The 13,229-nt window shown below is 43.2% G+C and overlaps 1 protein-coding gene across 2 annotated transcripts in view; it reads left to right on the top strand.

The window, feature by feature from the left end:
- The window catches only part of Esyt2 (extended synaptotagmin 2), a 70,188-nt gene extending 57,675 nt beyond the window's left edge, over window positions 1-12,513 (top strand). For both annotated transcript variants that reach the window (XM_055607546.1, XM_055607545.1), the window contains 7 exons: window positions 3,665-3,814; window positions 4,747-5,117; window positions 6,135-6,233; window positions 6,992-7,123; window positions 8,210-8,315; window positions 9,403-9,452; window positions 9,559-12,513. In XM_055607546.1, coding sequence (XP_055463521.1) covers window positions 3,665-3,814; window positions 4,747-5,117; window positions 6,135-6,233; window positions 6,992-7,123; window positions 8,210-8,315; window positions 9,403-9,452; window positions 9,559-9,604 — 954 coding nt within the window. In that variant the 3' untranslated portion in view covers window positions 9,605-12,513. The remainder of the gene's footprint in view (window positions 1-3,664; window positions 3,815-4,746; window positions 5,118-6,134; window positions 6,234-6,991; window positions 7,124-8,209; window positions 8,316-9,402; window positions 9,453-9,558) is intronic.
- The last annotated feature ends 716 nt before the right edge of the window (window positions 12,514-13,229 follow it).

The following is a 13,229-nucleotide window of genomic DNA, read 5'->3' as shown; positions in this document are numbered from 1 at the left end:
CTGTTCATTATTGAAGGAAGTCAGGACAGGGCAGGATCCTGGAGGCAGGAGCTGATGCAGAAGCCATGGAAGGTGCTGCTTACTGGCTTGCTCCCCATGGCTTGCTCAGCCTGCTTTCTTAGAACCCAGGACCACCATCCAGGGATGGGCCCACCACAGTGGGCTGAGCCCGCCCTGATCATCACTAAGTAATTTCCTTACAGTTAGTTCCTATGGGGGACATTTTCTCAGGTAAGGTCCCCTCCTTTCAGATGACTCTAGTCTGTATATCAAGGTGATACAGACTGGCCAGTGCAGCCATCTGATGTTTAGGTCTGTATCAAGTTAATCTTCAGTTACTATCAGGAAAGGGTCGTGATTCTTTTTTCATAATTGTCAGCACATTGTTGAGAATTATTCTTTACTCTGCTTTGAAGTTAGTGACTTTGTGGAATGTCAGGACCGGTGTGCCCCATGCGGGAGTGACTGTACCCTAGGTTCTGTGCTACTAGTATACCAACACTGCTGTCTTTGCTACTGTGGTTGAATATCATAAAACTAGCTGGTGTAAGCCTTCAGACTTACTTCCCATGGGTGTTTTGACTAAGTATACGTTCCATATGAATTCTAGTATCAGTTGTAGATTTATGCAGAGAACCTATACTTTTGATAAGGACTCCATCCTGGAGTTGTAGAACCAGTGGGTAGAATTGACATGTCCACAACAGGAAACATTCCAATGCATAGAGACATTACATTATTTTATTTGATGTAGTAGTCTTTTATTTCTCTCAGCACTGCTTTATAGCGTTCCATGTTCAGTGTAGATCTGGCACCTATGTCAGACTTATTCTTAATCATTTCATACTTTTTCATTATATTGTGAATGATCTTACTTTATTTCCCTACGTGAATTGAAGATAGGAGCTCGTTCATTCCAGGCAAGAGCTATACCAGTGTTTCCCAGTCACTAAATGGTTCCTAATCTTGTATTTTGGGCCTTTTTTTTTACTAATATACATAAACATATCCAGCAATTGTAGTGGATTCCTGTGATCCCAGCATTTAGGAAGGCAGGGCAGGAGGATCATACATTCAAGAATAGCTTGGGTTGCCGAGTAACAAGACCCCACCTCAAAACAAAACAAACAGCCCAGAAACCAGCAGGAGACTAAGGAAATGGAGCCAGCAATGCAGTGCCTGCTGTGCAAGCTTGAGAGCTGACTCTGACCCCCAGAACCTGTGTGGAAAGCCAGGCTTGGCGGCACCAACTTACAGTTCCAGCCCTAAAGTTATGGAGAGGGCTAGGTCCTTGGGTCCTAGGCTGCTAGCCTAGTCTACTCAGCAAGTTCTGGTCCAGTTGAGCACCTCAAAAATGGGGTGTGGGGGAATGAGAATACGGAGTGAGTCTTTATAGTGACATAATCTCATAGAACCCCACTAAAAATAGCTTACTCTTTTTTGTTGTTCTTTGCTTATGGAAGGGGGCAGTCAATTTTATCACATTGTCTTGAATTTACAATTCTACTGCTTGGCCAGTTTAGTGCTGAGACTATAGGTGTGTGCCACCATGCCAGGGCTGCTTTCTTGTTCCGCTGGATATTCTGTAACTATTTTAGGATTTTATGTGGGGGAAGTTATGTTATCTTTAGTAATAATGTCATACCAATCGGATGCTTTTGTTTTTCAGTTTTTCTTGGCTAGCCTCCCTGTTCACCCTTCTTTACTATACAGAAATAGTTCATGGATCTGGTCTCCCAAGAGATACTTTCTTCCTTCTCTTTGAAAGCAAACTTTGCTTTGTCGTCACAAGAAGCAGACTTTCCCTACAGGCATTTTTCTACGTGTGTTGAGATGACAGTATCATTTTTCAACTGTACATTGTCGATTTTCACATGTTAAGTACTGCAAACTTCTATTTTGTTTTTCACAGTTAATACTAGAATACCTTGAACACAGTATTTTATTTGGGGATATCTTAGTTAGGGTTTTATTGCTGTGAAGAGACACCATGGCCACAGCAAACTCTTATTTATAACAGAAAACGTTTAATTGGACATGACTGAGAGCTCAGAGGTTTAGTCTGTTATCATTATGGTGAAAAGCGTGGTGGCACACAGGAGGACGTGGTGCTGAAGAGGGGCTGAGAGTTCTACATCCAGGTCAGCAGGCGGCAGGAAGAGAGAGTCACACGTCCTCCTAACAGGACCACTACCTGTGGTCCTGTGGGGGCCATTTTTATTCAGACTACCACAGGGGATAAGTCCCACTCAGGCATGATCTTCCTTATATGTATTCAGCATGTTAAGATCCTTGCTTCTTGGGTCTGGAGATTTGGCCTTATAGAAGACCTGGATTCTGTTCCTGCCACTCGCATGGCAGCTCCCAACTGCCTGTAATTTGAGTTCCAGAGGATCCAATTCCCTCTTCTGTCCTTTGAGCTTTTCTGCACATATAATACACATACTCGAGTACACACACATACAAAGTAAGTAAATAGGAAAAAAGAAAAACATTCTTCCTTCTTAGTTACTCATGAAAGTTGCTCATTTGTACTCTTGCTTCTTTTTCAATACCTTTTTCTGTTTTGATGTCAAGGTGATGATAGCCTCCTGAGTGAGTTAGGGAGCATTTGTTCCTCTTGTATTTTCTGGAAGAGTCTGTACAGAACTGTTTTGCATTTTGCTTTTTTGCATTATCACTTATATGCATTATTATAATGCATTTTTGCATTATCACTTGCTTTTTTTTTTCATTTTGAGGAGGTGTTTACATAGTTATAAACTCACTTCTATCAACAGCTCTTGCTCTCTGTGGGTCGGCTATTTCTTGTTTATGAACTGCGGTATTGATGCCTCTCAAAAAGTATGTTCATTTTGTCCAGTGTTCTTTCTTTAATCAAACTATTTTGAACAACCGATGGAAGTAGTTCTTATAACAGAGGCAGTGCTGAAAACTTATTATTTGTGAAAAACAAATATCATGTATTTAAAGGAAATACTGTAAAATTTCAAAGCAACTGTATAGACTTTAAACAGAGAAGGCCTTAAGGCACTTAAAAAATGCCTTTTCTCCATGAATAAGTGTTTTCAGTAGAAAATTTGTACATTACTATCAGTATATACCATATGATTTCAAAGTGTAAAAGATATTTTCTTCTGACCTTTAGTTTTTTTGTAGACTGTTACTTTTTTTTTTTTTTAAGATTTATTTTCTGGGTATGAGTGTTTTTGCTTGCATGAATGTCTATGTAGTTAGTGAATATCTGGGACCTATGGGTCAGAAGAGGTCCTTGGGTTCCCAGAAATTGGAGTTATGGAGCCACCGTGTCTTCTAGGAATAAATGTGGGTCCTCTGCAAGAACAAATGCTCTTAACTGCTGAGCTCCTAGACTGTTCTTAACTGAAATTTCTCACAGTAGATTTATAAAACAAGATGTCCTTTGTTGTGCTCATCATGATTTTGTGACAAGGAAAGGACAGGAACCTCTGACAGAAATACTGCTTTATTTCCCTGAGAGGTCCTGTAAAAGTTTTAGACTTACTACTTAAATAATATATGAAATGTGTTGTGTTGTGTTTTATGCTGATATATTTTTGAAGCCAATCTGTGGACCATGCTACATTTTTTCTAGTTCCTTTTTGTTTCCATTGGTGCTCAGAGTTTTCTGCTCTGCATTTTTCAGGTCAAAGATGAGCAGCATCAGTGTTCTCTGGGGAACCTGAGGATCCCACTCAGTCAGCTGCTCATGAGTGACAACATGACTATAAACCAGCGGTTCCAGCTCAGCAACTCGGGTCCAAACAGCACCTTAAAAATGAAGATTGCCCTACGGGTACTGCATAGTTCTTAGCAGGATACCATAGAGGGAGGGAAGAACACAGCTATACCTCAGCCCCAACTAGTATGCCGTACACAGGCCTGGGTCAGGTGACGTGGTAGCATGCTGACAGTTGGAGGGGAGCAGAAGCTGTAACAAATTATGGGAGTCCAGTCTAGACTCCATTCTGAACAAGCCTTCCAGACTGATTGACTGGCCAGGAGGGTCCAGAAAAAAAAGTCTGTGTATCATTAATTAAAAGTATTCAGCCAGGCTTGGTAGTGCCATGCCTGTAATCCCAGCAGTCGGAGAGACAGAGGCAGGCAGATCTCTGTGAGTTTGAGGCCAGCCTGGGCTACAAATCAAGTATAGGACAGTCAAGGCTACACAGAGAAACCCTGTCTTGAAAAACAAAACAAACAAACAAAAAAACCTATAATACCAAACGGAATTATATATAAAGTGTGTGTGTGTGTGTGTGTGTGTGTGTGTGTGTGTGTGTGTGTGTGTAGTATATAATTATATATAAAGTATATAATAAAGAGCCAGCCTTTTGTTTCTGCACTAGCCTCACACATGCTAGACTGGTGTTCTACCACTGAACTATATTCTAGCTTTAAGAATGAACTTTTTTTTTTAATTAAAATAAATACTTAGTCTGCTCAGGGTGCTATGGAAATGTTCTTCTTTCACATGATCAAGACATAGGTAAAATAATGGCCTGTCTGCCAGTTGTAGAGCTCTTTTGCTTACAATGAAGACTGAGGGGAGTCTATGAAATGAAGATGTTTGGTGTAGCTTTGGTTAGTAACTGCAGAGTGTCCTGCTGAGCACAGCCCTGACATACGTGTTCCACGGTGCACTGTGTGGTAACTGCATAGTTGAAGTTGGGCACAGATGGACCCTAAGGCTTCTCGTGCATGAAGATGTCGTCCCTTCCCCTCCAGGTGCTCCATCTGGAAAAGCAAGAAAGGCCTCCGGACTACCAGCACTCAGCTCAAGTAAAGCGGCCCTCCGTCTCCAAAGAAGGGAGGAAAATACCTGTCAAATCTCAGATGTCTGCATCACCAGGCACCGCCGGTAGCAACACTGCTCCATCAACACCAGTCAAGGGAGTCGATCAGCGTGTCATGGAGGAGAGGCCCCAGCCCCCCGAGGCCAGCCCTCTTGGGCAGTGTGACCTGGGCAGGAGCTCCTCCAGCCTCTTGGCTTCTCCAAGCCACATCTCAGCCAAGGAACCCACTCCAAGCATTGCCTCAGACATATCACTGCCCATTGCTACCCAGGAGCTGAGGCAAAGGCTACGGCAACTTGAAAAGTAACTAGTGATCACATCATTGTTTATCAGAGCGTTCATCCCGCACACCACAGGAGGGAGATAGGTTTCTTAACTTAGTGGGAAGACATTTGAGTTCTGCTGTTACTTTGCTCGTTGAGTCTTTGACTTTACAGTGATACTTGCTGTTTTGTAGGAGCTTGGATGTGTTAGAAGAACAGTAGTGAAATAAGAGGTCTTGCAGGTGGGAAAGGGTAGTGACTTGAGCTGTGTAGACACCGTGTACTCAGTTCATGCCAGGGACAGAGTCCTGCAGGGTGGACACTGATGTGCTGCACACTGTGTCAGCTGCACAGGCTTGGCAGAGGCTTGCCCTCTCTCCATTGCAGAGTACAGCCCTCATTACCACATCTCCCCTGGCTTTCTTTGGATATTTATTCTGATTTATAGGTGGTGTTAATGGTTTCTTCAGATAAGGAGGAAAAATAGTCACCATATGCTTCAGACATCACCACTTCCTGTGGTAATTGTAAAAATCAACCTTCAAAACTATTCATCTTTTGTGAAGAGGTGTGTCCAGTTTACAAGGAAATACAGGGAGAGGCAGTGGCTATAAAAGCACTTGGAGATGCAGCATTGCCCATGTCTGAGGCTCCTCTGACTGCGCTCACCTTTGCTCTGCATGCCTCCTCATGTGCAGCACTGTGGGAACAGAAGCAGCTTGAGGCTTGGGTGGAGTGCACTGTTAGAGCATTTGCCTAGCTGCAGGCTGAGCTTTGACCACAGGATTATGTCTGTCCTGGGGAGAGCTCTGAGTCTCATTTGTACCCTGAGTGCTCACGGGGAAGCTGTCAGTTGTGAACAGTTAAGGAACACTGACCCTCAAGTGAAGTAGTTTCAACTTTGGTACCTATTCAGAAGTTTCAAGTCATGATTCAGATCATGGACAGTTAGGTCCCATTCTGTGTAAGTGAGTGAACATTGTCTTGATGTACACACAGAGCAGCACGCCTTTTTTGAACCTGGGGCAGAGGTGGTGACATTGCGCTGTTTCCACAGTGGGACGACCCTGGGACAGTCTCCTCTGGGGCAGATCCAGCTCACTGTCCGGCACAGCTCGCAGCGGAACAAGCTCATTGTGGTCGTGCACTCCTGCAGGTGAGGCTGCCTGCCACCGCATCCCCGTCACTGCGCCAGGAGTAGTTAAAATATAAATATTTTGAGCTTATAAAAATTCTTTTGAAACCATGGGTAAATGGAACTGGTGGCATTGACACCTACAAGGTCCTGAAAGTACACGGTTTAGTTCAGTGAGGGATGATGGGGGACCTTGCTGAGACAGTGACTGATGCCAGGTAGGCACGGCAAAGGCTGCTCCGATGGCTCTAAAGACAACCTGCCGCCTGCCTGTGGTATGGGTGATGTGCTTGGCTTATACCGTCATGCTAGGGAAAGAGCAGGGGACAGGTTCAGGGAGGGTTCCGGGAGGAGGTTGGCCCTTTGCAGAAGCTGTGACTGGAGGTGCTACCGAAGGAACCAGTGTGGCCACTCAAGGCCTTATTAACAGAAGGACCAGGTTTGCCTCACAGGGCCGTTGCTTATGTGTCCTGTGAGTAAAGCCATAGACGTCTGTGAGAAGGTATGTTAGAAGCATAGAGCAAGGGCTGTGAATGTCCACTCACAGTCTGGTCTTAGGTTGTAAAGGCAAAAGTTACTCTGGCAAAATTGCTAAAAGGGAAGCTTTAAAATGATGCCAGCAGCTGGTGATTCAGAAACAGACTGTGGGAAATTTGAAGTGTGTTACTCCTTAGGGTTCAGATAATGTGAAATCAAAACTTGATAAATATTTGAATACGGTATAAGTTTTATTTATTTTTTAATTCTAATGTCTAGTGTTCTCTGGTTTGTATTAAAAGAAACCTCATTGCCTTCTCGGAAGATGGCTCTGATCCATATGTCCGCATGTATTTATTGCCAGACAAGAGACGATCAGGAAGAAGGAAAACCCACGTGTCAAAGAAGACACTAAACCCTGTGTTTGATCAGAGGTAAAGTGGACACTTGGTTTAGCTAAGAGGCTACCTGGATGAAGTGATCGGTTAGGGCAGGCATGAAAAGGCCTGTGGAGCTAGTTCACTGTTGAGAAATGGGATTCTCTAGCATATTCCAGCACATGTTTCTTGTTAAATAAGTCAGCATGTGACCTTCAGGCAGCGCTGTTAGCCATGGTCTGTCCATGGCATACTGCTGTTTAGGGAGACTGATCACTAAAGGTCTATTGTTGTTTGTTTTTTGTTTTTCGAGACAGGGTTTCTCTGTATAGTTCTGGCCATCCTGGAACTCTGTAGACCAGGCTGGCCTACAGAGTTAATTAATTTGGTTGGCGGTTGGTTGGTTGGTTTGGTTTTTCAAGACAGGGTTTCTCTGTGTAGTCCTAGCTGTCCTGGAACACATTCTGTACATCTGGCTGGCCTCGAGCTCAGAGATCTACATGCCCCTACCTCCCAAGTACTAGGATTAAAGGTGTGTGCCGCCACCGTAAAGGTCAAATTATTGATGATTCTGAAGAATTTTGATGCACTAGGTAATATATACTGATACTGAATTTTAAATTGAACAGAATTTAAGCATACATTTAAATTTTTTATTTTATAGTATAAGTTAATAACATAAAATACACATTTTTGAAAAGAGCTCTATTTTTCTAAAGCAGTTTCTAAAATTGGTGGAGATAAAATTTTGCAAATCATGACTGGCCACCTTAATAGAAGCTACCTCTGTGGTCATGCTCAGTCTGATGGGCCACGTTGCCTGTGGGCACCCCAGAGATGCCCACCAGGCCGCACACTGCCCCACCTCATAGTTGTCTGGCAGTATAGTATCCGGTAGTTTTCAGAAAGTAATAACAGCTGAATAGCGTCTGTGTCTGTTGGCCCACTTCTTTTTCTTCCTTAAGGGTGCCTCTCCCTCCCTGTTGTCATGAAGTGATTTTACTTAAACTAAGGTCAGCCAGGTAAGCACCAAAAAGGGAACAAGAAAAAGCAGCATCTGGCATGATCTCAGAAATAAATATGCTGTTTTAGTTAACAGACGATGCTAACTATAGAGAACTGACATAGCCGTGTTTCCTGCAGCTTCGATTTCAGTGTCTCACTGCCCGAGGTGCAGAGGAGAACCCTGGATGTGGCAGTGAAGAACAGTGGTGGCTTCTTGTCCAAAGACAAAGGGCTTCTTGGCAAAGTAAGTTTTTAAGTCCTGTGTCCCGCACATTGTAAAAGTAGACACTTCCTGCAGTGCAGTGTGCATCAGGGCTTACTTAAGTGGGAGGGGGAGCTCGCTCTGGCTAATGCTTGTTTATTCCATTGGACTAAGTCATCAGGACATAGCTGTTTCCATGCATTCATGCTATCAGCTTATTACCCATACTACCGTCAGGAGCTTGCCGTTGAAGACAGGTTGGGTGTGTGTTTGTTTGTTTGTTTGTTTCTAAAACTTTAAAAACTGCTCAGTACTGCACTGGAAGGAAAATATCCTCAAACGGCCACCAGCTACCACTCAGCTAATCATGTGCTTCCTTTAGCATGTTGTTGGCTTTCTCTCTCCACATTTTCTTTTTTCTTTTCCATCTCAGCTAACTTTGGTTTATTTACTCTCTCACAGTATACAGAGGTTTATATAGGGGTTTTGAGTTGTAGGTGCCACTTTGTCAGCAGCAGAAGTGAAAAATCTCTGTCACCCAGGCCATGAAAAACGCCTAAGGGCGCCAGTTTAAAGGAGAGGAGGTTTAGTTTTGTCTCCTGATTCAGAAGTCTCCGTGCATGGGGCACATGGCACTTTTATTTCTGGGCCGTTGGGAAGACAGAAGATTATGGTGGGGAGCATGTCCGAGCCGCCCACCTCCCGGTGGCCAGAGAGCAGAGAAAGTGTAGCTTCCGGAACACATCCCTAGTGACCCGCTTCCTTTAGCAGGTTCCACCCTGCCATTGCCATCATGGCAGTGAGGCCACCATTGGACTAGCCCACTGATTACATCAGAGCGTTCTTTGAGAAAGATGCCCAGCTAGTTGACAAACCAAGCTTTTAAAACATGAGCCTTTTACAGTCAACAGTCTCTGCATGTGTTTTGTAATAATTGTAATACTGTCAGATACAAGAAGAATCTCTTGGATATGCTCAGCCACGCAAAGGTTGAAAACACTTCTAACATGAGAACCTCAAAACAAGAGGGTTCCATATTGTTAAATTAAGATAAGAAATTAGAGAAGTAGAAGGAGTGGTGAGTGGAATTACTCAGCGATTTTCACAAGTTCCTTCTTTTAACCCACAGGTGCTGGTTGCTCTGGCATCTGAAGAGCTCGCCAAGGGCTGGACCCAGTGGTGAGTGCCCCTATCCCAGGCTGCAGGCAGTCCTCAGAGAAACCCAGTCCTGTTCACCACCCCAAAGCCTGACCCACGTCTGTTGTGCTTTTCTGTGCCCTCTCAGGTACGACCTCACAGAAGATGGAACAAGGCCGCAGGTGATAAGGTAGCTGCACTGGACGTAGGCCTGTTTCTCCGGTGGATCGCGCCACCTCAACATGAAACACACCTTCTCGCAGATGCACCAATGCTATTTTTATAATATTAGGTATCGAGTTATACACACCTTCAGAGTTTTATAAATTGCAGGCATCATAGGAAAATGTGGCCAAATGTGGTTGTTAAATTTCCCTGTCCCAGTGCTCCGGCAGGCACTGCGCCGCAGCAGCGCAGCAGCGTGCTGTGTGGGACGCCGGCAGCCGCACAGGCTGGAAGACAGGCGCCTGGACTTGCTCGTTTGGTCCTGCCCTGCCCCCGGGGGTGCCTGGCACCATGTAAATAGACTCCGTTCCCTAATGTCTGCACGCTGGTGTGCACAAAGAAGAGAATGCGCCAAGGAGACACTTTCTTCTAAGACATTAAATTTTTGACAAGTAATCACTTTCAGGTTTTCAGCAAAAAGTTCTCATAGATCAATTGTGTGGTATGACTTTCTTAAGGGAAAAATGAAAAAATTATTAAGTATTAGGATATTTATGTCTGGTATGAATGATAAAAGAAAGTGTTCAAGTTATTAACATTATTATAAATAGGAAGATACAGTGAGAAATCAGTGAACGGCTTATTTAAAAATTGTATACCTGAGTAATGGACAATACTAAGAGTATTGTCAAGGCTCATGAATCGCAGTATGCTCATCTGAAATTTATTACATAGGAAAATACTGTGCTGTTTATTTGTAATTGTTTGTTCTAACAGATTCATGGAATAGTACAGAGATAAACATGCCAGGTGTGGTACCTCACATCTGTAATCCCAAGATATAGGAGAGGCCAAGGCAGGAAGACCAAGAGTTAAAGGCCAGCCTGTGCTACACAGCAAGACCCTATCTAGGGAAAAAGAGATACATACTTTACACTTTGCCCAAAGCATAGGAACTAGTCTTCAGTCTTGGGGAATAAGGTGTTGTCCAGAGTGATGCAAGCCTGGCTTGTTTTGTCAGTGTTTCTAACCGTATAAAGACAGGTCTATTGTTGGGGTGTAGTGGAGAAATAGGATGGAAGAGTACAAAGGGTGTTGTGCTAAAGACTTATGCTGCACTTGCCCTTGGTGGGAGAAGCTGGTTCTATATCCATCACACAGGATAGCCCTACACACCTGTGGGTAGGGCTTTCTGTGCGTCCCCTGATACATGGGACCCCACATGACAGACAGATCCTGCCCAGGGCCAGAAACAGAGCTGTCAGTCTTGCCATTTTCTGGATACCCTCATTTTGTGTCATGCCAGATGTTAATATTAGCATTATACAATTTTTATTTTGTAATCCTTTTCTTTTTAGATTATGAGGAGCATATTTTACATGTGTAAGAGTCCCCAAACCTCTTGTGAGGTGAGGCTGTAAATCACAGTATTATAAGCTATGCATGTCCGTAAACAAAATTTGCACAAATGTATAAAGATATTTTTCAGTGTGCATTTTAAGCTGCAGGATGAAAAGGGCTTCTCAGCTATGAGATCATTTAAAACTATGTACACGTACAGCAGGAAAATACAGCTTTGTAATCAAAGTTGGAGGAGTTCCTTTCACATGCTTCCTGGAAGTAAACAGCGTATGGGAAGTCTATGTGGCCAAACATGCCAAAGTGCCTATGATGAGACCCAGAGTCCCTGTCACACTCTCCTCCTGTCCAGCAGATGAAAGCGCGCCTCAGTGTGTGAGGAACCGCGTACAGTTGGTGGAGTGTGTAGCCTCCATCTCCTGTTTGCTGACGCCTTCCTCTTAATCCTGTTTCCAAGTCTTTTTCCACTAGTGTGCAGGTTTGGGAGAAAGCTTATGTATATGTCACACATATGAACATACATGCACATAAAACATGCAAGGGTGGCATTTTAGTTGCAGGAGAAAAGCAGATAATATCTTATTAAAACTAGTTGCTTGGCCAGGGTTTCAGATTGTTTCTTAAGTGTCTTTTTAATTAGGTCCACTGAAGGGCTTATGTTAAAATCTATGAAGGAGATTTTCTTGCTGAAATTGTATCATGTCAATGACTTTTCACCAACAACCTAAACATCTTGGATTTGCACCCACATACTCAATCCGTTCAGTGCATTTTTTTTTAATTTAATGAGATGTTTTTCTTAAGCAATTAGGCAAATTGAGTACGGATAAGGGTACAGTCCCCTAATAAATGAGTATAACACCTCAGTGGGATGCCCTATGATACAGTCACAAAAGCTGGCGCCAATGAATTCAGATGCAGTGCCCGCCTGCGCCATCTGAATCCTCCAGTACCTCTCTCCACACTGGAAAGGAGAGAAGGTCCAGTGATCCTGGTTGTACTTCCTTCTGTGACCAGCCTGGGCAGAACTGAGTTGCCATCAAAGCATGCTCCAGTGTCCTGAAGATAGAAGATACTTCGAGTTCTCAGAATGATAACTTTTAGTTTTGATGGCTTACCTAGGAAAAAGAACTTTAAGTTTTCTACTTTGAGCCAAACCAATGAGGGGAAGTTAGGGATCTGAAGTACAGCTCTGCTAACTTATTCAGTGGTGTCTTCTGTGCCTTAAAGTACAAAGTGTTTTCACGGTTCAGATGAAAACACAAGCAGCCTTGCAACTGTGTTGCCACCACGTGGACTCTGCACTGTCCATCTCCTCTATAGATGGTCCTTACGCAGAGGGCAGTCCTCAGAGACTTTCGAATTATCTTAAAAACCTCAGGCAGATGCAGAGAGTACAGGTTCCTGCAATGACGGGTCCCATCTGGATTACCCACTGTAGAGGCGGACCATAGAGGCTGGCTTTTGTTTTTTGTTGTTTGTTTGTTTTAAATCATAGAATGTCCTTTCTGCTTAATTAATTTTATATTAACAGCACATGTATTTATTCAATAAACCTTTTATGTTAGTGTACTTGTAATATGTTTTGTTTGTCTCTTGCTATGAACAAGTTGAATGTGGAAACAGTTAATTTGGACAGTTCACACGCTGTGTCAGGTATATTTGCTATTTGCACATTCTTTCACTGTTCAAGTGGCTTGATAGTCCTCTTGTTCCCATCCTAGTTTCTCTCTACCTAGCTCACAGACTTGGAGCTTTGCCAGCAGCCAGCTCTTTGAAAGGGAATGGTTGAGTAGGAAAAGTAGACTAAATAAGGCCAGAACACGGAGAACTTGTCTACTTCCCTTCACATAAATTTAAAGTTGCTTTCCTCAGTGTCTTTACCAGCAGTCTGACCTTAAGTAGTCTCCTTGATAAAGACCCTGCCACCATGTTACTTTTGTTCATCTTACATAACGAAGTTTCATTTGAACATTGCTTATAATTTTCTGCATGGACTATAAACCACTAAGAGCAGACACAGTATGAGTATTGATTTGTGATGGCTATTCTTAGCATGCAAGATAACTCTCATATTTTCTGAATAAATGATCTGTAAACAGTTCCAGGCCATACAAGACTCCCATTTTAATGAGTTTTCACATAAAGAATTGTAGTTAGCTCCGGACAGTTTTATTAAAGGTGAACATAAATGAAGTGAACATGTAATAACAGGGATAAGAAGGTGGAGGCATAATTCACCTACAAAACAGTTGGGCCACAAAAATGGGAACTGATCTCTTATTCTGGAACTCC

Source organism: Psammomys obesus, unplaced genomic scaffold, assembly GCF_907164565.1.
Source record: "Psammomys obesus unplaced genomic scaffold, mPsaObe1.curated_primary_1811, whole genome shotgun sequence".
Classification (NCBI taxonomy): domain Eukaryota; kingdom Metazoa; phylum Chordata; class Mammalia; order Rodentia; family Muridae; genus Psammomys; species Psammomys obesus.
This window is presented reverse-complemented; position numbering and strand designations above follow the sequence as displayed.